Source organism: Corvus cornix, chromosome 1, assembly GCF_000738735.6.
Source record: "Corvus cornix cornix isolate S_Up_H32 chromosome 1, ASM73873v5, whole genome shotgun sequence".
NCBI classification, from domain to species: domain Eukaryota; kingdom Metazoa; phylum Chordata; class Aves; order Passeriformes; family Corvidae; genus Corvus; species Corvus cornix.
In genome coordinates, this window is record NC_046332.1 from 7782362 (window position 1) to 7809872 (window position 27511).

Consider the following 27511-nt stretch of genomic DNA (forward strand, 5'->3'; position numbering starts at 1 on the left):
TCATCTTCTAAATTTTATAGAGAAAGTGGTATTTTCATAAGAATGCAGTCATTTTGTTTTCACAATACTAATTTTTTGTCAATGATTAATGAAAGAGTAATCAGCTTTTACAGGGCTTGACTGGCAAAATGACTTTATTTATTCAGTGTTTACAGAAAAGGAGCGTATGAGAAATAATTTATATGTGATCCTCAGAAACTTTTTAAGCTTCATCCAAGTTTGTTCAAAGTGAATATATAAATATAAAGATAAAATAAGGCAGTAATCTATGTATATTCAGCCAGAAACAGACTATGATTTAGAGCCTCTTAGGATAAAAAATAATGAATGAAAAAGACTGCTTAATTAAAACTTAACATTAAGTTGTGCTCTTTTATAAAGGTCCATCTAATTCTGTGCAATTTTTTCCAGATGGAAGGCATGCAAAAGATAGATTATACTAGCAGAAAGAAAGAAAGAAAGAACTTCAGTGAGACTAAGGCAACATTAATAAAGCAACCATTAGCACATTTATAGAGCTTTGATAGAGGAAGATGTAGGAAAAGAAAGTATTTTAAAGAAGCTGCCACCAAAGAAACATAGAAAAGTTTAGTTTTGAATATGTGGCTATTTTTTAATCTTAAGGACTCTTATTTAACTCTAAACATAATTTATGGGATGTACAATTAAAATGTCTGCCTAAATATAAATGTGCATTATACTGCCTATCCAAAGAAAGCTACTCAATTCTTGTGCTGTGACCTAACATACCAAGAAAGGCCAAAATTATTTGTTCTTCAGTGGATCTTTGTTTTTAGTGAACATGCAGTCAGCATCAGGATTTATCACGGTCGAAAAATTAGGCCCTGGCAATTCTGCTCGGTGAAATTCAATTTAGATTTAATTAGAGATGCACTGGAGTCAAGACACATGGCTTCAAGAAGCTGTTGTTGATACTGAAGGGGTAAAAGTTACCTTTGTTTTATTGGAACTCCCATTGACAGTGACCCATGAAGATTTGCCTTTCGGGTTGGGTGGCTGTAGCCACCACGGGCTCAAAACAGCACCTGGGGCAGGCGAGGGCCCCCATCAGCAGAGTGACAGACATTGCACTGTCAGCAGCCATGTACTCCTGGTCTTGTGTCTAAACTTGGTTTGTTACCTAATCCAGCTGCTTTTCACATTGATTTGTCATAATTATCTTCACACGTCTGAGGACAGAACCTGATTAATCTCTATCACCACTAGCGCCTTTTTTTTTTGTTTTATAATGACTAGTTATAATTTATAATGACTAAATAAAATTTGCAATGATTAATATGTTATTTCTTTAAAACTATCAGTTTTTAGAAACTATCTGTTTATTTACCTATTGTCAGAAAAATAGCTAAAATTCCTATCGGGACTCGAAAGCGATAAAAATCCAACAGAAAGAAAACCTATCAACACATTTAATAAGGTGGCTTAATGGTCTCAGACTGCTTTCAGATTATTTTAACTTTAATTAGCATTTTTGAAAACAGAGATGTTCAGCATGGCATAAGTTTCTTCTCAGCTGAAAAAAACAAAGTTAGAAATTGATCTTTGCCCTACAAGTTGACACAGCATTGTCTGGTGGCCTGAAAATCCTGTAACAGCACTGGAATGACTGAAGCATCTCTAAGACCAATACTTTTTTCCTGTAAGACAATGATGTTAGAGGTTTATAAAGGATTGCTCTTGCAATATTGTTTCTTTCACTGGTGTTATGGAATTGGGATATCTGTAGGTTGCTGGTCGACAGTTCATTTCTGGATGGCAATTACACCTTTTTCATTACATTTAAGAGCTCTGCTACAGATGAGTAGCATATGGTATTGGCTAAGGAGATGAGACTTTAATGAGATATAGAACATGCCAACAAAACGCATGTTAAATTGCAATGACACGCTTGTGTTGGTAGCATGTGATGTTGTGAAATTAAATTCCTGACAAGACAATAGAAACAAATGCACTTCAGCAAGCCTGTAGTCACCCAGCTTGTCCTCGAGCTGGTCCAGGAGACAGGGTAAGTGGAGGCTGCTGGAAGGGAGAAGGGTAGGATTGGGTTCTTTCCCTGTTCTGCTGTACAATTTTGTAAAATAATTTCATCCTTATCCTCTGATTTTGCACAAGGATGTAATGAGGCACAGTATTACTTACTGAAGTTGTAAGTATGGCTGGTGCTACACAAGAATCTCCCAAAAAGTGTTGCATCTGTCTTAGACACACAGATTTTCAAACAGCTAAACAACAAAAACAATCTACAATAGACTGTGAGTGATATGTGACTTGCTGTAACCTGGAACCATGCACACTATTTAATTAGCACCACTGAAAATTTTCCATCTGGGAATACAAAAACCAGTCTTCTCTTCAGCTCAAGCAGTGGCTGTTAAGCCTGCAGAAGGAAACAGCAGCACCCCTGAGTATCTCTGACACTTTGACTTTTGTGCCTGGACTCCCAAATCACCCATTTTTTGTAAGGAAGAGTAAAAGTAATAACACTAATAATATTGTTGTGAGTAGCTCACAAGGTTTGGAAGGGTTTGGTAACATCATTACTCTGTCTTGGGAGAAATTAAAGAAATTAAATGTTAGATTCCTAGCCAAGGAATACAGATCCAACAGACATAACCTAGGCTGGCATCATTTGATGGGTAAAATGAAGCTATAAGTGTTCCATTAAGCTTGTTCCTCTTGGGTCCCTCTAACACTCTCCAAGCTTCCTCTTGCCCTCCCTGAAATGCAGAGAAATACATGTTAGAAAAGTAAAGCGTGTAAATATCTTGTTTTCTTACCATGCCTTGGTAAAACAGCCAGTTAATTAAACATTAGAGCTTTCATCCCTCAGTCTTCCCAAAGCATCCTGAGTCTCATGGTGCAAATGTATTTGTCAGAAAAAAAAATTACATTTTATCTTTTTATGAAGAGTTTATTCATGTTTGTTTCATCTTGACAAAATTTGGAAAGCAAAAGGTAAGGAAAGCTTGCAGTCCAAGTTATTGAGAAATTGCATTTTTTCAGGTAGAAGAATTTTCTAGGAAATACCCCTACATTTGAACTAGAAATAATCTGAAATATTCAATCATTTGTGACTTTTAAGGAAATCCAAATGTCTTTGTGAACTTCATGGGTTGTTTTTTATATCTGTTGTAGAATTTAAACTAAAATCTAATCCTAGATGCAAATTTAATTTTTAGAACAGATCTGAACCAGAGAGAATCATCACAATTCCAGTTGTAGTATACTTGAGGGGGAAAAAAATAAAAATCTGAAGAACAACCATGGCATTATCCATAACATACATCTAAGATATGTGAACTGCAGGTGAGTGCAGATGTTCTTAAGATATCTTTAAAGCAGATTACTCTGGCAGTTCAGCTTCAGGAGCTGAACATTAGCTAGCTCTGGTTATCACACCAGATGCCAAAGTGAGTTTTGCACCATGCTGATCTTCAGGATGCCTTCAGCAGTCAGACAGCTTCACTGTGTCCCACGGTGGCTGTGTACACACATTTGTGCACTTTGCTGTGTCTTTTACTAGTGACCTATTCTGTTAGCTTCTTCTTGAAAGACAGGAATCTCTCTCCTCATGCTACTAGCAGGAAAAACTTTCCTGTACTTGGCACAGCAAAAGAACAATGATAACATCTTACAGTAGCGATGGAGCACAAGGAAAAGTCAGTTTATGTGTGAGCGGAGGATTTTCAGGGCACGGTTTGGTTTGCATGATTCTGCTGAGATCTGCAGGCTGGATTCACACACGATGGGCACCCTCCTCTCCAGAGCTGCGTGCACTTAGTGAGCTGTCTGAGCACACTTTCCCTGCCAAGGCTCCGTGGCTGTGCTGCTATGGGAAGGCTGGGTAGGAAGCAGGACAGGCAGTCTGAGCCCCAGGGGCTGTCTGATGGAGATTATCCTCAACCCATCTGATGTTATCTCCTCCTGGAGACTTGAGGCCCAGAGAACACCCTTGCTATTTCCTACGTGTCAGTTGTTTTTAAAACCCCTTTGGACTTGCAGTGCCTATGGCTTGTGCACTTGCTTTTGGCAGGGAGCTGCTAGGATCAATAAAGATTTGTGGAGACTTGCTGTTTCTATGCCAGCTACTTTCTAAAAAATTTATTTTCCCCTCTTAAAGCAAAAAAAAAAAAAAAAAAAAAAAAAAGAAAAAAAGTGTCTTTGAAATCATTCAGAGACCAAGGATCTTAGCCGAGGCCTGTGTGGATCTGACAGTGTGGGAAGATGATTGGAGAGGGAGCTGAAATATCCAGCTTGGCAATTTTATTCGTACTTGCTCCCTTGTACTCCCTATTCACACTTCTCCCTGCTGGCACACCCTTATTTATCTCTTACCTTGAGCCGAAGATATTGTGCTATTTTGAGAGAGATTTTCCAAAGGAACTGTAGCGTCTCCTTGGGATGATGGATCCTGGTAAAAAGATTCTTTTGTTCACTTGGTTTTGCACAAAGAATCATCTGTTTCCTCCTAATAGGTTTTTCTTCTAGGCAAATGTCTTTTAACAATGAGAATTAGAAACAAATTATATTCAGCTATTCAGACCTTGCAAGGAAAGCACAAGGACTGCCAGCCTTATGCCTTTGCCTTTTTCCTTGTTTGAGAAGCAGGCTAAAGGACAAATGCTGCACTGTGCTCTCTGCTCCCAAGTACGTGAATGGTAATGTTATATATATGTTATAGGTATTTTTAAAAATATCTACTGTAATCTGCATAATACATATATGTATATTTTGTTTGTAAATGTTCCAGTGATATAAAGACAATAAAGTATATGGTAACAGGCTTTTTTCAGCCCATTTAGCCATTGCATTGCATGAAAGGAAAGATTGTATATCTGGGTGATTTTTTTCCACAGCGAACAGTAGCTCTTCAATTATTTTCTCACTTTTTTTATCAGGGCTATTTTCATCCTCACAGGTTTTTGCAGGATGGGGATTGTGCATCTATACTATGGGAACATGATTATCCATGAGTGTGGTACCTGGACAGTGATGTGCTCAGAAATTAATTTTGCTTTTTATTACAGAGAAGGACAAAGAAGAACAAAACTTGGGGAAAAAGTTTCCCTCATTAAATATTTACAATTTCAGCTCCAGATTCAGGAAAGGTAAGCTCTGAGTCATTACTTTTTATTTTTAGTATCCAATCTACTTGGAAATGAATGGAACACAATAACCTTCAAATCCCTTCAGAAGTTGTGAGTTACATGAAATCATTTATTTGAAAAGCACCATGAGATAATGGAGGGTGTATTAGGTTGGCCAGATTCTGATAGCAGGGAGGGCTACAGGGGTGGCTGCTATGAGAAGCGGCTGGAAACTTCCCCCATGTGTGACAGAGCCAGTGCCAGGTGGCTCCAGGATGGACCTGCCACTGGTCAAGGCTCAGCCCACCAGTGACAGTGGTTGTGCCTTGGGGATAACACATTTAAGAAGGGGGAAAAATGTGTGGTGACAGCCAGAGAGGGGAGTGAGAATGTGTGAGAGGAACAGCTCTGCAGACACCCAGGTGAGTGCAGAAGGAGGGGCAGGAGGTGCTGCAGGCACCAGGGGATGAGATTCCCCTGCAGCCCCTGGTGAGACCGTGGTGAGGCAGCTGTGCCCCTGCAGCACGTGGAGGGCACAGGGGAGCAGAGATCCACCTGCAGTCCAGGGAGTCTAGAACAGGAGGATGCCTGGAGGAAGCTGTGACTTCATGGGAAGTCTGTACTGGAGCAGGGTCCTGGCAGGGACCTGTGAGCCTGTGGAGAAAGGAGCCCATGCTGGAGCAGGTTTCCTGGCAGGACTTGTGACCCCCACAGGGGCCCCATGTTGGGGCAGTATGTTCCTGAAGGATTGTAGCCCATGGGCAGGATCCACACTGGAAGAGTTTGTGCAGCCCATGGGAAGGACTCCCTTTGGAGAAGATTATGGAGGACTGTGAAGAACTGTCTTCCATGGGAGGAACCCCATGCTGGAACAGGGAGAGTGTGAGGATTCCTTCCTCCTGAGGAAAAAGGAGTGGCAGAGATGTGATAAACAGATTTCAGACTCCATTCCTTGTCCCCTGCACTGCTGGAGGGGAGGAGGTCGAGAGAGTTGGGAGTGAAGGTGAGCCTGGAAACAAGGGAGGGGTGGAGGGAACATATTTTTAAGATTTATCCTTTATTTCTCATTATCCTATTCTGATTTGATTGGCAGTAAATCAAATCAACTTCCCCAAGTTGAGTCTGTTTTGCCCACGACAGTAACCAATTTGTGATCTCTCCCTGTCCTTATCCCAACCCATGAACCTTTAGGTATATTTTCTCACCCCTGCCTGCATGAGGAGGGGAGAGAAAGAGTGGCTTTAGTGTGAAAGGGTGTCCTGGAGCCCAGGCATGTTCAAGCCACAACAGAGTTGTTGGCTGGGAGATGTAAGGCACCTTATTCCTGCAAATACCCATTTTTTGACTCCACTTTTCCCATATTTAAAATTAGAAGTCTGGAGAGAAGAATATGAATTGATTTTGTGAAATTGTTTTGTGTTATGTTAATTTAAAATGATCAGCTAGCACAGCAGTAATGATCACAGAGGATTGTTCTTTTGCAACAAAGATAACGTATCATTGATCTGATGCTTCAAAATTCATCAGAGACTTTTAAGGCCACAAGAGAGTGTTTTGATCAGCTAGGCCTGACTTCTTGCACAAGAAAACCACAGAGAATTCCACTAACAATTCCTGCAGAAGTTGTGCTTCTGGACAAACACAGTACTTTTGTTTGTAGGGGCTCCTTAAAGTGGAAATAAGGCTTTCTGCCCTAGACTTTTATGTTCACTAGGTATTTTTTAACTTCTTTTCAAAGCACAGCTGAAGATTTAATTTCATTTTATCTCTGACTTGAGGTATATATTAAAATCATGAGTGGATTTCTGGAAGTGAATGAAAGACACAAGTTATCTGTGAACATTTGAGTAAGAAAACTGAGCCAAAATCCATGATAAAATGCTGAAGTATCATCCACCCAGTGGAGATTTAAAAAACCATGCCACATAAATAAATGCAAAGAAAGGAAAAATGGCTAAAGTCGTAATCCAGTGAAACACTAAAGCGTGCCTGGGACTGTAAATAGCGTGAGAAGTTGCACCAAAGGCAATGAGAGTGTTAAAAGTTTCAGAAGACATAAGCATGCCTCTAAGTGCTTTAATAGACTGAAATTGAAGTGCCTAGTCACAATCATTAATTCCTTTTAGCAAGGAGGTAGAACAGAGTTTATGAGACACTCAGTAAAATAAATTACAAAACAGAAAGAACTATAAGAAAAACTTCTTTTCAACAGTGATGTTTGTGGTATTAGCTAAGGATCAACCTCAAATGAGGTTCCCACTGTGCAGTGTAATGCATCTCAGGAAGCACTAGGTGCTACTGGATCTGCAGAACATTCAAGCTAAAGAGAATGCACCATTTTCAAGAAAACACTCTCTTCCATTATTTTATTGTCTGCCATATTATTTCCTCTTGTTTTAGTCTTGATTCTGTTTTCAGTTACATTGTTTTCCTCCCAGTGCAGAAGCCTTTGGTTTGCATTTCTCAGCTCCCAGAACCACCCCTGAAGAAAAAAGGGCAGCAGCCCTGCAGGTGAGATGTACCATAACATCTTTTCAAAGACTGAAGTGCTTTATTTTCGAAGAAGCCGAAGTACATAATTGAACAGAGTTGCCATGATTAAAATGCAATTAAGGTTGTGAAGCCCTTGAGCATCTTAAATTGTGGCATGATACAATATTTATCAGGCTTCAGAACACATAATCACATCTTTGGCCATCCAGCCATGTTTTGCTTTTTCCCTATGCAAGATTAACCCTCTATGACAATTTGATGCAGCTAAACTTATCACTTCTGTATATGACACCTTAAAAATTCTGAGGTGGAAGAGTAAGGACTAGAATTGCACAGAAGACAAGCCAATGAAGTGACAAGAAAATACCCATGCTTAAGCATTCATTTAAAAAGATGTTTTTTTTTTTACTGTTAGTGAATAATGGAGCTAATACAACATTCTGACAGGCATAAACCTATTGAATAATTCTGATACTGCAATCTACAGGTGACTCAAAAGCAATAAATTGAATGATGTTAGTTTTATGCAAGAAATAATCTTCTAAAAGTCAGTAAAAGGCAAATGTATAATTCATATGGTTAATATTTGAGGTATTTTGAAGGTAAGTTCACACATTTCTTGTGTTTATATGCACATGGTTTAAAAAAAAAATTAAAGGAATAAATGACCTTCAGTTAAAAACTTGGCAACCATTTCAAATTCTACTTCTAAATTTGACTTTGTCATGTCTGCTTATTAAGGATATAATTCATCGCTTGGGAGTCTGCTCTGAAATACCAGTATCTATCATAAATGCTCAACAATTTTTTAATGTATCTGCTTTCAGACATTGGCACAGGATCAGCTTCAATGACTAGGTCAAATTCGGGTGTTGCTAGATGACACTGTGGGCTCTAATGGCAGCTTTGTGAATCTGCTGAAGAACTAAACTACTGTGGTTCAAAAGATTTATGGTTATTTTGATTGTTTGTCACATTTAGAAGTGGAGACAAGAAGATCTTGTGACCTGTACCTAAATCAGAACAAAAGGTTGCCACCCTTACACACAGACAGCCTTAATTAGCTATTAAAAATGCTGTCCTGAGTTTCTCTGGTTTGTTTGTTTTTTCCAGGTAGGAAGACTTGTTCTGGAGGGGAAACAAATATAGCCACCATATATTTTTCCTTAGAAATAACTGCCTGTAAGCAGAACAGATTTTTACCTTTAGGAACTTATTAATGTTTAACAGATTTTTGCCTGTTGTGATACTACTTATTATACCTTCATGCATACAATAAAGTCTATACTCATCAGTTAGGTGTTGAACAGACACAATCTGTCTGTCTGTCTAGAGACATCAAATCCAAAACTCCTTCCAAATTCAAAAGAAGGGGATTTAAAATAGAGCAATTTACCCAATAGCGCAGCAGACTGAGGACTAGAGATGCTACTGTGTTTAAGAGCTGAAGACTCAGCTTTCAGTGTTAACAATACAATTACCACAACTTCCAAACAGCAACTACAGCAGCAATAGAAAAGAGAATTATACCTGTTTTACACAGCCTTAAAACTGAAAATTTGCTTGTTTGGAGAGGCAAAAAAAGCTCTTAAAATGAGATTGTAAAAGATCATCCTAATTTCTGCCTAATCTTGCCCTTGCTGCTTCCTCTTTTCATTACGCATCTTCACACTGCCCTTCGGAGAGCAGCATGAGCCCCTTGCCCCTTTCCCTGCCCTCACCTTCTGCCTCCACAGGCTCAGCCACCACCGTGGGAGTTTCACAGGTTCTCCAGGCAGTGCTTTCCAACCCTCGTGCTAAAAGCAGGAGGCAGATAGAAATCTTCCCATGTTAGAGACATACTTGGGAACCATTTTGAGCCATCATCAAGGAGCAGTTTAGCAGGTGGACAAAACATATAGGGGGATGTGAGGAGAGTAAATGCTACTTGACCACACAGCTGAGGAATGATTGTTTGTTTCTGAAGGGGGTGGGCTTGATAATACCAATCACTTTGTTCTGTGTCTGCAATGCAGAAGTTCCTCTCTGCTAATCTTGGCACTGACATTGAAATTGATGTGTGGCCTTTAGGTAAGTCACTTAATCAATGTGTTTGTAAAATGAGGATAATAGCATTTATTTGCCTGCCTGAAATGGATGCAGTAAGGACAAACTAGTTAATGCTGTGAAATGCTATTTACTAGTAATTGCAAGTATTATTATGCTGTGGACTTAAACCTCTCCTTGACTGGTAATTGAAATAGCTGAAGAACCAAATAAAAGTCAGAAATGTAAAGGTGACAGAGGTTTCAGCTAAGGTGCAGCTGGTTAATCCGCTTCCTTTTCATGGAGGTAATTATGCTTTAACTGAGGCAATATACATCAAAAATGTCTCAAGCATGTACCTGCTCTTACTCAGAAACAGAATGAGAGGAAATAGTATGGGATTCATATTTGAGTCGGTGGGTAATGTGCCATTGATAATGGGTCAAGGGAGGAGCTGGGTGTAACGCAGAAAAATACGTGTTCAAGCCTCTGTCCTGGGATGCAGGTGCACTCAGGTGTCCTGAGAGCAGGACGAGCAGTGTAGATAAGACAGAATTAGATGCATCATTACCATTTTCAACCCAATTAACATCCCTGCTCTTCAGGATTAAATAAGGTCTGTACCTCGCCTTTTGGCATGGCAGGCTAAAAAAAAAAAAAGTCCTAAGGGTGAGCAGAATGAATAATGTTGTAGAGCAGTATGAAGTAGATTAGGAAATGAATTACAGTAAACTGGCTTATCTGTGAGCTGTGCTCTGAGAACTCTTCTGAGGGTTCAGACTGGCCCCCCTTCTCCCACAGATGTTTCTTTGAGAAGGCAGGAACGTAAGATGGCTGCCTGGGGGGGCCTAAAGAACCAGGTCCTCCAAAAAATTTTCTTTTTGCCATGTGTAATACTACTAAGAATCATCCTGTTACAAACAATCGTGTTTGGTTGATGCAGTAGTTATAATAAACTTAGGTTTCTCTAACAACTAATAAAGGAGTTTAATCCTTCTTTATGCTGAGTGAAAGCTAACCAGCAGGGTAAGTGCCTCTGACTTGACTGGAACTTGGGGAAATAACTGCTTCAGGAATGTTACACATATCTCACTTCAGCTGCTTAATATTTTCATGGTGAATTTGCTTGAAATTTATCAAGGAAGCAGGGACTCAGACTGTGATTGGCAGTATCTCCAAAAATACATCAAGAGTTATGAAAAAAGAAGTGGTGGAATTGTTAACTGAGGAATGACTTACTTTGCCTTTATCCATTTACAGCCTTGCTTTCCAATTTTAAGTTTTACAATCCAAACTTGGGGCAAACCCAGCCAGGTGGCTGCATCTCCAGAGCAGCAGTGATAAACACCCAGGGGCACCCGTGGCTCTTGGCAATACTGCTTGGCATGCTGTTGGCAGGATGGCTTCCTGCATGTACTGGAGTGGATAAACTTTCCACCAAGCTACAGAGGGAGAAACATTTTGCTTTCTTCTGTAAAACAGTTTCTTGGGGAGATTGCAAGTCACTGCACAGTGGTGTAGAACCCGGGAGAACTGTCACACAAGGCAAATCATCCTTCAGCTTCCTGTGTTAGTAAGGTTAGAAACAGAAAGGTGCCTCTTTGGGCCTCATCAAAACCTGCTAGCTGTAGGACACTCAAAATAGGAAAAATCAAATGTACTGTAAGCCAGACATTAAAGGGATACGCTTATGAGAAGGAGATTTATATTCAGAAATAAAGAATATGGGATGCCGTAGGCTTCTCAGGTTCAAAGAGGGTGTCTCAGGGGAGTTCTGCTACAGTAATACGTGGGCAGAGCCCTGTCACTCAGAAAGACTGCACTGAAGAGATTAGACAAAGGCAAGGTCCAGCAACTGCTCTGATCCCATGGGAGACAGTGCCAATGGATATAAAGGCACTGCTGTCTGCCAGACAGTGAATGCTTAGAAACATTTCTGGGAATATTTTGTCAAATTGGTAAAAGAACATGCTCAGTAAGTTAATGTTCCTTGTGGGTTTTGATAATCATAGCCTTACAGAAAAATCACTCAAAATGGCATTTGAGTAGCCAGGTCAAAATGTCTAGCAGTGGCAGTGTGCTAGGTATCCACAGGTAACAGGAATATCATACAAGTTCAGTTGAAACAAGACAAAGGCACTATATTTTCCAGATATGAATTCTAGTCCCAGATTATCATGGTCCCTTCCAACCCAGGCCATTCTATTACTCTATGATTATCTGTGGATTACCTACAGATCAAAAATAATGCACAGATGAGATTTTAAATTCACAGAAAAGACTTTAAACAACTGGGGAAAAAGTTTCTAAAAGAATAATGCTCTGTAGTTCCCTTCAATACCAGAGCGGACACAGTTAAGTACTTAAATAATCATGTACTACTTCTGGTTAGGTTTATGCTAAAAAATCGGCCAAGCTCCAATAAGATACAGCAAATTTTATTTTGTAAGGTTTCCTCTAGTACCACATGCTTGGAATGTGCACTGAAATATTTCTTCTATACTTTGTTGCTTTGTGATGATGATGGTCATGATGGAGATGCCTGTTCTATAGAAAAAATTCTACAGATGGATTGCCCATCTTATTAGGAACAGTGAATCCTTACCTGGATTTTAGGCAAGCACTGTCACTACCCAGTGCTCAGCAGCTCCTTGTTTGTCTTGCCTCTCTGACAGTTATCCCACAAGTGACCCATTTGGCACTTCACAAACTCTGGACATCCATCTACATACACATAGAGAAAATCGGGATCTTATTTCAACAGCTGAAAGGAAAATCAAACAAGGCCGCATACGCTACTAGTTTTTTTAGGATATATTTGGAGGTGCCAAGAGGATGGAGCCAGGCTTTTTTGGTGGTACTAAGGAATAGCACAAGAGGCAAAGGGCAGAAAATGGTGCACAAGGAAGTTCCACCTGGATATAAGGAAGAACTTTACAGTGACCGTGCACTGGAACAGGTTGCCCAGAGAGGTTGTGGATCTCCCTCTGGACATACCAGAAATATCTAGATGCAATCCTGTGCCATGTGCTCTAGGATGATCCTGCTTGAGCAGGGAGGGTGGACCAGATGACCCACTGTGGTCCCTTCCAACCTGACCCACTCTGTGATATTTTTACTCACCATCCACTGCACTCCTGGAGGTATATTGGGAAAAGATGGCATTGTAGCCACATCTTAAACTGTGATTACACAGGGACTCTCCGTGTGCTGGGACAGGGAATATGGGAAATGGCAAGGGCAGTTCTGTGGAACCAAAGAGACACAGATCTGGTGATGTACATTCAGATCTGGTGGTGTCCATTCAGATCTGATGTACATATTCTCCAGCCTTTTCTCCTTACCAAGAGTTTTCCACGTATACTGTAGGAGCAAAGGAATGTTTTGGCCCTGCTTCCAGGCTACAGATGTCCCTGGCACCACTCACCTCAAGTTCTAAAGTTCAAGCACATTGCTACGTTTTACTACTCATGTTTTCTGCCATGAGTGGCATTGTTGTAAAGTCAGTAATTCAGCACCCGGAATATAAGGTGGAGAAGAGCCGTGGATTGTCTCATCTGAGCTTACTGACTCAGAAGTCCTGTGCTCTATTCAAATTTTCTCTAAAAAGAAATAGATGCTGACTTGTTTAGAATAGAAATGTATGTTTAAAAAATAATCTTTCTCCATTTTCCATGTTTTTACTTCATTTGACCTAGTTATTCCAGGCAAGTGACAGTTTTAACCAACAAGAAACTCGGTTTTCATTGATACAGCAGCAAGGTATGTCATTCTGCCAGCAAAGACACATTCACTGAGTGTTATGGTAATTATTATGTACATTAGAAAAGGAGACTTTCCATCCACCTTCAATGAGCTATTCTTAGCACCAGAAGTATTTCCCAACTCGTTATAGGAGAAGGAGATTTAACCTTACCCTGTCAAACTTAAAGAGACAGATCAAAAGTGTTACAAGAGGGGGAATTCCAAGTCATCTCAATTATGTGGCACCACATGAAATAATTATATTTGGTTACCCTTCAGAACGATATGTTCTTGAGGGGTAACTTTTATGTACTGCTCCTCCAAACATGGCCACACTCTGAGTGTGCTGCTTTTGATTTTTAAATAGCTCACACAGCTATAACCCCTGTGTGTTATCTCTAATGATGAATGACAGTATTGTATTTACAAGCAGATTCTTGATTCGTTCTTGAAAGATTTTTTTTCCCTTAACTATCCTGGTTCACAATGTAAGACAAAAGAAATTAAAGGCTTTGTTGAATCTTCTCTAACATAATGGAAAGTTATCAGAGAAGATTTTGTACTTTTTACTAATAGAGATAATACACAATGCAAAATAATTTTTTGAAAAGAAGAAAAAGAATAAAACTAATCAAACCTCCTTCAGTTAATATGCAAACCTGCACTCAAAGCACTATGTAAAATATATTAACCTTAAAGTCACAATGTACCCAATTTAAACCCAGAAAAAGACTTGTTTCTGAGTATTGAATAGGTTATAAAATTAATTTAATTTAGTACAGAAATACAACAGAACCCACCTCAGTTCCTCAGTACTGGAAAAGGTCTTGATGTTTATGAAAAACAGTACCCTGATATAAAAATGAAATCATGTGAACAAGCAGGACGGACACCAAAAGCTGAAATACTTCAGTTTATTCTAAAAATGAAAAAACAGGACAAGACATTTGACTGTTTCACGTTAAATTTGCAAAACATTTCTAGATTTAAGAAAAACAGAGACAAGAGGTGATTGCCTTTTTTTTACATTAATAGGAATATCTATACTTCACGGCATAGAAAGGAAATTAGAAAACCAGGAAACATATGGCACTTATTTTTCTGTTGCAGGCAGTGTTGGTGTTTGTTTTTACAGTTACGAATACTCAAGCCTTCCTTTTGCAGAAAAGGAATGGCTCCTTGTGCGGCTCCTTGCAAAACCAGAGTAATATTTTGATGACACTTGCATCTCATATTTCACAGTCCTGTCCCTTCATCAACATGCAATGACATTGTGGAGAAACCATCATGCCTATCTCATCCATTGATATGCTACTCAATTTTCTTCCATGTAACTTTAAATTCCTTAGGGATGTCAATGCCACACGACTTACTGTAAAATAATGGGGAAAAAAATCAATGTTAAGTCAAAAAAGAACTAGAAAAGAGAGAGGGAGAAGATACACATGCAAGCACATAAATCAAGAAAATAAACCTAAACCAAAAAGTATTACTTTGGGATCTTACAAATTTAATAAAGGCAGTATTTATAAAAACAGAGCTAGCATGAAAACTCCTAAACCACGAAAACAATTATACTGGAGAAGTCGGCTTAAAAGCTTTATTTCAAGCAATGTAATACAACTCAGATACAGAGCTCTTAACAAGTCTTCATGTAAATCTTGTTCAGAATTGCAAGTAACCCAGCAACTTGGACATAAACCTGAAAAAAATCCTAGTATTAATCACTTGTAGTAGTGCTAGAGTGGTTTCAACCTACCAGAACACACATTTTTGGCAAGCACAGAGATAAGACTGAGAACAAGTCCATCCATTGAAAAATGCAAAGAATGTGTATGATATTTTATAGTGCTAAGAAAATAATAAGAAATGAACAGTTGGTCTTGCTTTATCCTCACTTTTGGTGTGCCTAATACATGTCCTCATTTGTCAGCCCTTTTAAATGTTAGGTATATCAGATGACTTAAGTCAGATTGATATTCACAGTGAGTGTCTTTTAATGGTATGATTGGAATAACAATTTGATCGTACAGAAGGTTACGTTCCTTGCGACTCAAGGGTTCCTGAATGACAGCAAAGTAGTCAAAATTCACAGAAATTACACATATGTATAAAAAACAGTCCAGTGAAGATGTGAGTCTGTTTTGAAATGACAAATAAAAGCACACAGAAGTAAGAAGATAAATGAGTATTTGGCACTATGTAACACAAATGACACAAAGAAAATTTTGGTGGATGCAGCTAAATTATGTGCTTTTCAGTTAGACACAGAAGTAATTTAAAGTCAGAGAAGCTAAAACATCCTATGCAACATGACACAGTTAATACTTGCCCTTAGGTCCTGCAGAGGAAGGTTTTGTGTTCAGAGGACGAAGGTCCAGATTTAGAGAATGACTCAGCTCCCTTTGTAAGTGTTCCTTGTGCATGTGTTGAATCAGATGACAACACAGGAGCTGCTGAGGACACAGCTGAAGGAGTGCTTCGGTCAAGAAGCAACAGATAATTCGTGAATTTTAAGAGTAATTCGTTATTTTAACTGTGTGCAGCTGAAACAGTGGAAGGAGGAGATAGAACAAATAATTCTAACAGTGTGGACAATTATCTTATGAATAAAGAAATCTCTTTATTTGCATAAATTGATTCCTTAGCCATAAACAGTAAAAGAACCAGATAATTACAACCAGAAAAAATTCAGGAGAGGACTTAGTCTGGTTTATGAGACTAAGCTTAATGAGGGTAAGACATGAAAGGCTTCTGAAAAGATTCCTAATTTAGAGTGTACTATTCCTACTAGAGAGTACTATTATGGCTACTCCTTGACTACGATCAGCTTGACTGACCACAGACAGTGAACTGTATCACTGATTAAAAAAAGTTAAATTTATAGAAGGTTGGTATTAAGGCAAAAATATATATCTATAACAATTTATAAATATAATAATGTATATAACAATCATATAATATATATAACAATGTATTATATATCTATAATAAGATATATAACAACGTATAATAACATAAATCTGTAATGGCAATTTTGCCTGGAACATTGTGTTATGAGATTCTGTGATGGCACAAAGCAAATGGCAGATGGGTTCCAGAGACTCAGAATCCCTACGGGTCCACGAGTTCTCATTTATCCCACCACAATTATTCATATTTCAAATTCTTTGAGGAAAAAGAGCTGGAATAAAAGAAGACATAAAAATATTTGTTATTTTTTAGCAGGACATAGCATTTTGAATACTTAAGTATTTCTACAGCATATTTATCAACAGTTGGCTAATGTAAGACTATTGCACAATGAGCTGATTTGCTCATGGCCCCAAAAGCCATGGATATAAATTTTTGTTGTAACATCTGTTGGGATTTTAACATAAATTTGGTAAATTCTACAAAAGCAGAATAAATTGGAAGAGATATTGGGCTCAAGTTTTTCATGTTCTATATTGACAAACTACTGAATTGCAGACAGGCTGTAAAACAGGCCTTTGAACAGTATAAACATTCATGATGTCTTCCATTTATAGATGCTTTTCTTGAGTAGCTCAATGACAAATTTGAACTTAACAATGCAGTGACCTCCAGTTTTATACAGCTCTGCTGACTGTGCATTTCAGCAAAACTACTGTGATTTTGAAAAATCAGCCTGTCTCTAACTTGTCTCCTGGATTCTCCACTAAGGAATCACAGTTTTATATTGCTGAAACTACTGATTTTAGTAAAGTAAATGGTTGAGTGATAGAGAAATAAAATTGCAGAGAATGGTAGAAATCTGAGAGCCCTGGAGTGAAGATATTGTGCAATATTCAGACTGGTTGGGAAATAGGTAAGAGAGAAGCAGATGGTGTAAGGAAAAGGTTTAAAAATAAAAGCAAATTTACCCAAGGCTGAGGAATTGGAATCCCTCAATGTGAACATCACTGTTCTTGTGAAGGCCTCAGGGGCTGATGACTTATAAAGCAAGTCCTGTCTCTTGTCTGCATCAGGAAGACTGACAAGCTCAGGACTTAGAGGCACACTGGAAGGGTGACCAGAACATCAGAAAAGTGGGGCATTTCTGCATTAATCAGATAATTTATACTGTTACAATATTTACTGGACTAACAAATTCTTAGTAAATTCTTAGCAATGTGTATGTGGTGTAGAAAAGAAGATTTTCAGTGTAACAAGTCAGGGGAAGACATGGGAAAACCCATCTGTGAACCCTTCTAGTTGGGCTGGTGAACAACCAAGCCTCTGCAAAAAGGAGAAAGCCTACAGTCGTCATAGAAGACTTGGAATGAATGTATCAGAGGTGTGCAGTCCTGTGTTCTGGCAATTATCCCATTTACTGTAAAATAAAAGAATTTTGGGCAACCCAGGTGCTTCAGGGTCACTAACGATCCAAGGAAAGCAGAGAAACAGTAGTTATATCAATTTATGATCTGGCTATGACTCACTCCAGCCAAGCCTTGCGCTGGTAAGTGGCATGTTTTGTGAGGGACAAAGGAAACTTTGTTGAAAATCTGAGAGAAAGAGGAGAAAACAGAAGGCAGTCAGAGAAAGCTGCTGATAGGTGGACACTGAATGGAAACTGATACTTGCTTTAAAAGCCTCTGATCATAGTCCTGTGTGATCAGAGACCTCTGTTTCTGCCCCTTTCTCATGACCCAGCTAAGTAGAGACAGTTTTTGTTATGGCTTTACCTGTAAAGTACAAAATCAGGTAGACTGACAGAGGAATCAAGGAAGGAGAAAACCAAATCCAACCTCTTACTACACATGCCCACTCTGCCCCTAGAAATACCTGCCCTCCTCTCTTTTTGTAGAAGAAATGGCTGAGGGAACGGTACATTCAGCAGGGACTAAGTCTTGGAGATGCAGATTCTTGCAAACCAGCTCTTCCTGCAGGAGCAACTGCCTGCTGTGACACTGTATGAGTTTGAACACTGTATGAGTTTGAAAAGGAGGCCCAGAATGTGACAGATTGTATCGTCTGAGGATGGATCACAAGCCAAAAGAAAGCAGAGATGTATTAGGACCAGAAAAAGCTGTCAGTCTCTGTTGGAAGTTTATGTGGTTGAGACAGGCCAGCCTTGAATTATGACCAGGGTGTATTTTAAGACTTGTAGTGGATGTCCTGGACACAGAAATGCATTCAGTTTTAAGGTCAGTAGACACTGGAACAGTACAGAATGAGCTAGCAAGCCGTATAAGGGAAGAAGTGATCTAGGGGACACTAAATACTAGCAAGTGAGAAAAACAAATAAAAAGTCCATCAGAATGCATGACTCAGATGCTGTAAAATCTGCTCTTTCTTTTTGTCAGCATTCACTCTCATATAATCTTCTCTGGTAAAAGTGGCAAAAGGGGGATGACAAAGTGAAAAGAGGCAGAAAAGTAGTCCATGCACACATGCAATGGTAGGAAATAGTGCAGTAAGGAAATAGTCAGACCAAGAACAAACACACATGGAAGCAACAGAAGAAAACTGGGGAAGGAATGCAATCCTGGAACTAGCAGATCACTAACTGAAGAGTGCCATAAGGAAAAGTGCAATTAATTGCTTATGCCCCACCTTTACAGACACCAAGGTGAACTTCCCCACTTGGGGATGGCCTGCCTTCCTGGCGGAACTACGGGACAAGCAGAAAATGAAGAGCCTGGATGCTGCCTGAGAAGATAATATAATGCAGAAAGAACCAAAGAAGCTGGATATTCATGCAGGAGAATTCAGAACTGCTGTGAGCAGGGGGACTGCTGATGTGTGACGATGCCTTGCTGCAGGAGCTGATGGTACAAGAGTGAGGAAACCTGCACCGAGTGGCTGCTCAAGCTCAAACGAGATTGGGCACCAATATTAACCATTTTTTGAGTAGGATTAGGTAATGGAATACAACATCCAGAGAGAATTTTGAGAGATAAACAGAAGGCTCAGATACATCAAAAAGGAAGGGTGATTGAGGAAAACTGACTGAGAGCCATCAGCACTTAAACTATTCTAATGGAACTGGGACTGCATTAACTTGGAAAACCAAAATTTACCCATATAATACATGATAGTAATTAATACATTACCAGTGAAGGTTGCTATTTGGATTAAAATATAAATATTTAGCTGTTCATTGCAAAGAATTGTCATCTAATGAAAGTTACCTAATAATATGAAGAAAATTTTTTTACTAAGTAGTAATGAAGTTTTATTACTACATACTTCAACATAAAATATTCAGGAAACAGAAATGCAGCTAATAATCCTGTATGTCCTCAGAAACCCATACTGAGGGAGGTGCTGGGTGCCTGGGTAACTAAGATAACTATTAATTATATTTGCTCTTTTTATTTCCCACAGATAACGCAGTTTAAGAAATCCCTTCCAAATCACACTGTAAGCTGCGTATCCCTTAGTTTTCTTTACTGCATAATTTTATTAAGCTGCCTACATATGGAAAAAGTGAAAAGTCATGCCACTTTTCTTTTAACAGAAATGCCATGGCTGATTTTAAAAACAAGCATGATATAAACCTTTCTAATAAGAGAAAAAGGATCCAACCTAAAGGATTTATCTCTAAGCAAGAAAAATCCTGTGTGAAGACAGATTAGTTCTTCCTAATCCATGAATATTGATGTTACTAACAAAAATGTCTGTGTGTACATATTTGTCTTGGATGAAGATTTCTGTATTTATAGAAATGTAGAGTTTTGAGTGTTCTAAGAGGAAAAGGTGAATCACCGAGGCATAAAAATTTTTCTATGGAAAATTGTATTGCATACAATACAATCACCTATGGCAACGGATTGCACACCTGTAAGTGTAGCTCTGTATCACTGGGATTGTGAAGGCTACACCTTCAGTTATTGTACTGGGGATATTCCAAGACAGAAATAGTAGAAACTATGGGTCCCTAAACTGATAGGGTATCAAAATGCGACTTATAGTACATGACCTTATGTGATTATTCAATTAATTCAGGTAACTTTGGAGATCTAAAGGTATAGCATTTCTGAGATGAGAAACGTGCATGTGAAGATGGGTAATTGAACATGATAGATGTTCTTCATAGTGTCTTTAGGCAGATTCCAGAAAAACAACGGCTCAAAACATGCATTATGTATGTAAGGAAATTAGTTTTCCATGTTTTGATAAATGCTCAGATCAGAATTTGACAAAGATGTAATTATGAAATAGCTCCAGTCATTGTGCAGTTATCTATGTAGGATCCAGTTACGTTCGGATACCTTCAGAAATCACTGTGCACCATCTCAGAGTGTGTAAAATGCACACTGACAAGCACACATGAAATGTAAAGATATAAATAACGCCACTACTTTAAAAGTAAGACTGTGGTCTCTAACATCTACAGAAACCTGAGCTTAGCTTTACACCTTACAGTTGTAATTTTAGTTGCTCAGTGGTTGTATAATTATACATAATTATACTCTCAGACCCTTTTGTGTGCTAAAGCATTTTCTGTATAACAAGTATGCATTGCATATATGTATATATAAATGCATTATTAATAAGGGTGTTGGGTTTTGTTTTTGTGGTTTTTTTTTTTTTTTTCCAAATGAATCCAACATTTTGAAAAATGATACTGTTAAAATATTCACTGGACTAACAAGAAGTTCTTAGTTCCATATTTGGTGTTTTCTTCTGACTATAGAAAGATTTTGAGTGTAGCACTAAGGATCTGGTCCCTGTCCCATCTTTCTGTTCATTCAACACATTGCTGGTTGCACCTGAGAATCAGTTGGGTCAAATGCCACTGACTGCCATTAAAAAGTAAACCAGAACTAATACTGATAAGATCTAAAAAACTGTCTGTGGAAAGCATTTTGGACTTCCAAAAGTTCTGCATTTCACACACAGTTTGCACCAGATTCATCTGCTCTTCCTGAGGTGAAGTCGGGATAGACTTGAATTCATGAATACAACTGAGATACTATTCTGCTTTTTGAAAACAAAAATAGTTCTATACATACTAATGAATTTATATTGACAGAGCTGTCAGAGCATTAGCAGTATCCATCTCCTCCTTTCTTCTCACCTCACTTGACCTCCCAAAGGATTAGATGTGTTACCCTCTGAACGATTATCTGGCAACCTCACTTTCTCTTCTGAGTAAAAGGCCAGGCCACCTAAATGCCTGTACTGTTTCAGGAGGGAATATGGGACTATGCAGCCCAGAAACGCCCAAGGTAATATAATTCCTCAGGCGTTTTAGGAAAGACCTGACAATGAACAGCAAGAAAGCAAAATTGCTGCTGTTGCTGTGGGGTTTCATTCTCAGTTCTAAGTGTATTGGATATAAAGCATACAATATTTGGTGAGTGCTAATAAGTTGCTTGTTTAATAGCAATACATTGTTAAAAAAGCCTCAGCAATAATAGCAAGAATGTTCCTCTGGGGTAACTATCCAGAGAGCTCAAGCTACTTATTTTCTAAGTGTTACACATAAACACACATTGGTAAGACAGAGGTGACAGCTACCAAGTAGTGTGGTATGGCATTAAAGGAGAGAGTCCAGAATGTTTTATGGTCTTCCCCTAATGCATAAACACATATGCAAACAACAGGAAACAGCAGTACTGGGAGTTGTAGAAAGTTGTTACTATTGGCAGTAATTACTTCTGAGAAATACAGAAGGCATACAACCAATAGAGTACCTACAACATCCAAAAATATTATGAACTTCCTGAAGGTTTTATTTGTATTTTGTATCTGTGAACTGTTTCACAAATTCTTACCTGATTTTTTAGTAAGACTCGTAGACATTTTCACAACAAATATTGTTCTACATCTGCGGATATTTTAAAATTGGTATCACACTTTGAAGTATCTTGATTAATGTGTAAACAACTTTAAAAGGTATTTACATTTTTTGATATTCTGTTATACAAAATAAGGACACCAAAGCATAATCACACTGCAATATTGTGAAAGCAAGAAGAAGTCATTATTTAGGACTTTCAGGTTGTTGGAATGTGTTTTTATTTTGCTCTGAATAGTAAGTGAAAATGGCATTCCCATCAACTGTGCTCACTGGAATCTTACAACCCTGAAACTGGCTTTTTAGTGTTTCAGATTGTATATTTGTTTTGATCTTTCAAGATGTGTGGTTATGTAAAGCTCCTGAAACCATGACAGGGCAAAGGTAATACCTTAAAAGACAGTATCAATACCCTATTTTTCTTATAAATTCCAACCCAAAAATTCTTAAGCCTATGAACTAATTAATAAATATATCAATGTATACTTGGAATGTTTGCTGCAATTTTCAAGGATATGTGCTTTGTTCTTCATATGTAATCAAACAGTTCAATCCTTGCTTAAGTACAGTTTTAATTATGGAACACTGACATGATGTGTCATGCAGCTGTGCAACACTGACCATTTCTTTTCTCCTATGTGTCTCACCTTGGCAAATCCAAAGATAGGGATAAGTGTCATGGGATCACAGAAAAGCTTGTTATGGAAGGGACCTTTAAAGGTCACCTACTACAACCACCCTGCAATAAGCTACAGCTCCACAACCAATGCTTGACCCCTCTGGGAAGACTACTGAGATAAAGGATAATTATTTTTTTTAACGGGGGCATTTGCACTGGGTCTGGATGACAGCTGTGCAGTTAAATACTTATGGATCCTTGAACAAATAACATGGGGAAGTATGGCTGGCCAATGTGGCAAAACAAGATAATTTTCTTACAAATTTTGAAGTCCACTTTGTGTTAAGTACTGAATGTGCAGAAACCAGTCCAAAAGTGGGAAGTTGCAATGGATACTGTAACATGCTCAGGTGTCTGACACCTCTTTAAAGGATAGGGGATCCTTCAGGAATCCATTCTTCTGGAATACTGAAGCATAAATCTTTTTGAACAGCTGTCTCTGTCCACAGAAACACCTTTTCTTGATAGGTCGCATTATGAGATCCAGTATAGGCATGAGTGACAGCTTGTCAGTCCTTGCTCATGGACTACCTCTCATCTTTAAGTCATGGAAAGGTGCAATGGAAATAAAAAATACAAACATCTCTCTACATGAAAGCAAGCAAAGTGGGCCAACCATAACCAGATGTAAAAAGACTTTCAGGAAAAGGAGTTGGGAGGAGTTTTGCCCAGACTGAAATGATAACAAGTCTTGATATAGCCATTAAGTATTGAACAGAACCATACAAAGGACGTGCCTTGTGACTTGTCACTTTGAGAGACCAGCAACTCTTACATGTTCTCAACAGAGGGTTAAAAAATATCCTGCTGCCTTTGGTACCTGCCATCTCTTCTCAGGTTAAACTGTGGGATTGGGCAGTCTCTGTATTAGCTGCAGAACAGAAGCCTGTACCACAAAGGCAACTCAGACAGGCCTGGAAGCATCTTACAGAGCCAGGCCAGGACCAGGACCCAGGTCTGCTCTAAGCCACTTGGTTTAGAAGAACCTGAAATTTGTGCTGTAAGAGCCAGTCAAGGCCAGAGACCTCACAGATCCATTCTGGCTGAAATATGAACAGACGCACTATTGATGAGGAAGAATCTGAACCAGTGCCTTAATGACAAAAAAAGGATTTTTTAACTTAGTTCCTATGGTTTATCATCTCTGTCATCTTTTTTTTTTTGCAAGATAAGTGCAAAATATTAGTGAATCAAAATGGAGGTGTTGCATGGTAGGAGCAGCCATTTTTATCTTCAAAATTTAGATTTATCTTTGAACTTTGCATATTAAAAAAAATCTAAATTGATTTTATAATTTTAATTATACCGTTACTGCTCGCATCACTATGCAAAAATTTAAAGTATACATAACTTAAGCATGAACATCCTTTGAAAGATGACTTTAGAGTAATTGATACACTCCAGCCTCACTGGTAACTGGGTGCGAGACACATGCCTTAGACACCATTCTTATATGATCCACTGCTGTCTACATAAAAGAGCAGTTATTCCCAACAGTCCTCCTCTTTCTGTTTGCACTGGCAGCAGCAGCTGGCAGCTTTGTATCCATCCCTGCCAAATGCACAAAGACACATTCAGCTGTTGGGACAGTATTCATTGTCTGAGCTGCTGGTTTCGCCTCCAGGTAGAGGACTAAATGGCAGTGTCCTGAGAGCCAACCTCGGCTCATGGTGGGGACACCAGGATCATGGTGTAATCAATGATCACAATAGCATATGCCTTAGTATCTTGGATTTAATTGTGACAAAGCAGGCAGATAAAATCATGCCCAAGTTGTAAAATGAAACATGAGTAGATACAAATGGTATGCTTGTTCATATCCTGGTTCACAGAGTGTTAAATATATCATTGGGGCTTTCTCTGTTACAGAGACAGGGGCTATCTGCAGAATTTAACTTCCTGAAGTTCAGGGTTGCTTGTATATGAGGCTGGATGCTATGTCGTTTCTGCTTAAAATGAATGTTAGAAGGGGTCCCTGTCTCCAGGGAGGTGCAAGCCACAGCTACATTCCTACACAAATTGCTCATTTATAGATGTCTCTCTTGTGTTTATGCTTAAAAGCTAATAACAATGCTGTGAACTTGCTTGAGCTTCCTGACAATGAATAAAACAAACAAACAAAAAAGTGCTAAGGAGTGGAACTCCTGTTTCCAATGCTCATGCATTCAAAGGCTGCAGGAATTGCTCTCCCACCTCCACTTCAAACAGCAGGTACCCTCTCCAGTACTAAACACCTGGAAGCCCCAAAGCAGCAGCACATGCAACTTTTGTAAAAAACCCAGTTTCCTGGCTCTTGATAATAAGCTGGAATTTATCTTTTCCTTTTAGTTGACCAAGCTAGTTAAGTGTGAGAGTAAGGGTGACACATTTGCAGAAGAAAACACACACACAATATGAGGAAAGAAGCAAAAAGACGATGGTAAGAGTTGTTAAACTCAGGCACTGAAAGCACTGCCATGCAGAAAGTTTTGAGAAGCCTGGGAAATTTTAAAAACAGTTTTTCAGTCTCCAGTGACTGAAGAAATTGTGGCCACTGTGGGAAAAAAGAAATCTTGATGTATCAGAGCTGGATATGACAAGTAGTTCTGATACAGCATAGATGCTACTTGTTTCAATAACCAAACCAAAACTCCTTGGGCCTTCTGTTGGGGTAACTGCTCTAGCTAACAGTATAATTATTGCCCTACACAGTCTTTGGACAGAATACTTGTTGCACTCCACAAGGAAAAAAAGGAACAAAGGTACTTTGGTTTTGCCTGTTTAGTTAGAAACTGCTACAAGGAAGGAAATACAGTGCAGTTAAGTGTACATGCACTGTTGATGAAACAAATCATTACGGAAACTTTCACTGTAGCCAGTTTTGGGTGAAGTAATAAATGAACTGTTAGTGTCCATCACACACGGTGCTGTTAGTCACCTGGCAGACAGGAAGGAGAAACAGCACTTAAATTCAGAGGAAGCCAAGATAGGGAGGATGAGTCCAACTGAGGACAACAATTTTGGAGATGGTTGTGGGAACGAGTTAAGGTATCTAGAAGCTGAAAAGTTCATAAACTGTGGCTGAAAAGCATTCAAAAGAGGCGTCTAAATAAACTTTCTCACTACATGTCTAAACAAAGCAAAATTGCTGGACCTTAAATAAAAGTGCTCAGTGCTGGCCTAGAGGCATGGTCAGCCTGGTGATTAGTTGCCTTGGATATTTGGTGGCCTATCCAAAAACGAGACATGCTGATATTAGGTCAAAAACTTCCACAGCAATCTACCTGTGCTATTCAGCATTTAGAGCTGCACTAGGATCAGTTGAACTAATCTTACCACGTTTGGAAATTTTTCTGTGTCTGATAAAGCAACATTTTACAGTACAGACTCGGTGTTTATGAGAAGTCATGGACGTCCCCAGAGTCTTGTTTTGCTGAGCTGTCTATGAGCACGCCAGCACCCTATCAAACAGTCGAGAAATTTATTCCAGCAGTCATGATGATGCCAAATCTGCTTTGGGGGGTGTTGATGTTGGCTGGGGTGTGCGGTGGGTTTTACGTGTGTGGGAACGCGAAGTTCACCCGGCAGCTGACACGCTGAAAAAGACATCAAAGAGCCACTAAGAAAACAAACTGGGGGACCGCCGAGCCACGGCACGCAGACATCCCCCTCCTGCCGGGCGGGTCGGCTCCCGCAGATGCTTTTTTTTTTTTTCCCCCCCAGTTGTTTTTATTTCCTCTGCTGTCACCCCATGCTGTTCGGAGACCGGCGCTTCTCGCGCACCGCCCGCGGCCCCTTCCCGCCCCGCGGGCAGCGACCCGGGGCTGCCGGACCGAAGCCATCGCCGAGGGGAGGCCGGGCCGGGCCAGACCGGGAACCACCGGCACCCCCTCCCGCAGCCGCGGAGCCCCGGCTCCGCCGCACCGCGGGCGGGGAGGAGCGGCGGAGGCGGCCCCGGCGGCGCCCCGGGCGGTGGGCGGGGAGAGGCAGGGGCGCCCGGCCGCCCGCCCGGCCCCCTCCCCGGCTGTATTTAGCGGCGGCGCGGATCACGGGGAGCCCGCGGTGGCGACATGGCTGCCGCCAGCACGGAGCCCCTGCAGCCGCCCAGGCTGCAGCAGCTGCTGGAGCGGGATCCTTACCTGGCGCCCTTCCGGACCGACTTCCAGCGCAGGTACCGCCGCGTGGAGGGGAGCGCGGAGCGGCCGCCCGCCCGCCTCTGGGGGCGCCGGGGCGGGCGGTGTCCCCTCCCCCGCGCTGCTCTCCCCTCCCCTCGGCCGGGGCGGCTCCGCTTCCCTTCCGGCGGAGGCGCCGCTGCCGCGGGCGGAGCCGCTGCCAGGGCTCGGCGAGGCCTCCCGGGCCGGGGCGCTGCAGGGAGGCCTCGCCCGCGGGCTTCCCCGCCGGCCTGGTGGGGCCGGGCCGTCCCGTCCGGAGCCGGCACCCCCCGGGCTCTGCGGCGCCTCGGGCGGCAGCGCCGCGCCCCGCGGGCCCTCCCGAGAGCGGCGGGGGGGCGGCGGTGGCAGCCGGGCCCGTGGGCGCAGCCGGGGACAGCTTGCGGCAATCACGGAACCATAGAAGGGTTGGGGTTGGAAGGGACCTTAAACTTCATCTGGTTCCAGCCTCCCTGCTGTGGGCAGGGACACTTTCCACTTGTCCAGGTTGCTTAGAGCTGCATCCAACCTGGCTTTGAACACTTACATGGATGGCGCAGCCACAACTTCACTGGGTAACCTG

The 27511-nt window shown here is 40.4% G+C and overlaps 1 protein-coding gene and 2 long non-coding RNA genes across 7 annotated transcripts in view; 2 read left to right on the forward strand and 1 right to left on the reverse strand.

Moving 5' to 3' along the window:
- Window positions 1–116: 116 nt before the first annotated feature.
- On the reverse strand, window positions 117–27103 carry LOC109144574. Of its 2 annotated transcripts, XR_005602503.1 has the most exons (6): window positions 26920–27103; window positions 26117–26376; window positions 14171–16554; window positions 12232–12350; window positions 4357–4432; window positions 117–2738 (listed from the first exon to the last, which is right to left on the reverse strand). It is a non-coding gene; the product is annotated as an uncharacterized LOC109144574 (long non-coding RNA). The 2 variants fall into 2 exon arrangements; XR_005602502.1 differs by lacking the exons at window positions 117–2738; window positions 4357–4432 and adding an exon at window positions 5600–6007 and having other exon boundaries at window positions 26920–27102.
- LOC109144575 lies at window positions 4617–19944 on the forward strand. 3 transcript variants are annotated; one of them, XR_002045427.3, is made up of 4 exons: window positions 4617–4679; window positions 5049–5129; window positions 7547–7619; window positions 18938–19944. It is a non-coding gene; the product is annotated as an uncharacterized LOC109144575 (long non-coding RNA). The 3 variants fall into 3 exon arrangements; XR_002045426.3 differs by having other exon boundaries at window positions 7552–7619; XR_002045425.3 differs by lacking the exon at window positions 7547–7619.
- The window catches only part of GBE1 (1,4-alpha-glucan branching enzyme 1), a 143417-nt gene continuing 142678 nt past the window's right edge, over window positions 26773–27511 (forward strand). The window contains exon 1 of one of the 2 annotated variants that reach the window (XM_039556091.1): window positions 26773–26951. In XM_039556091.1, the coding sequence (XP_039412025.1) occupies window positions 26851–26951 (101 nt within the window). In that variant the 5' untranslated portion in view covers window positions 26773–26850. The remainder of the gene's footprint in view (window positions 26952–27511) is intronic. The other variant, XM_039556094.1, reaches the window with a different exon arrangement.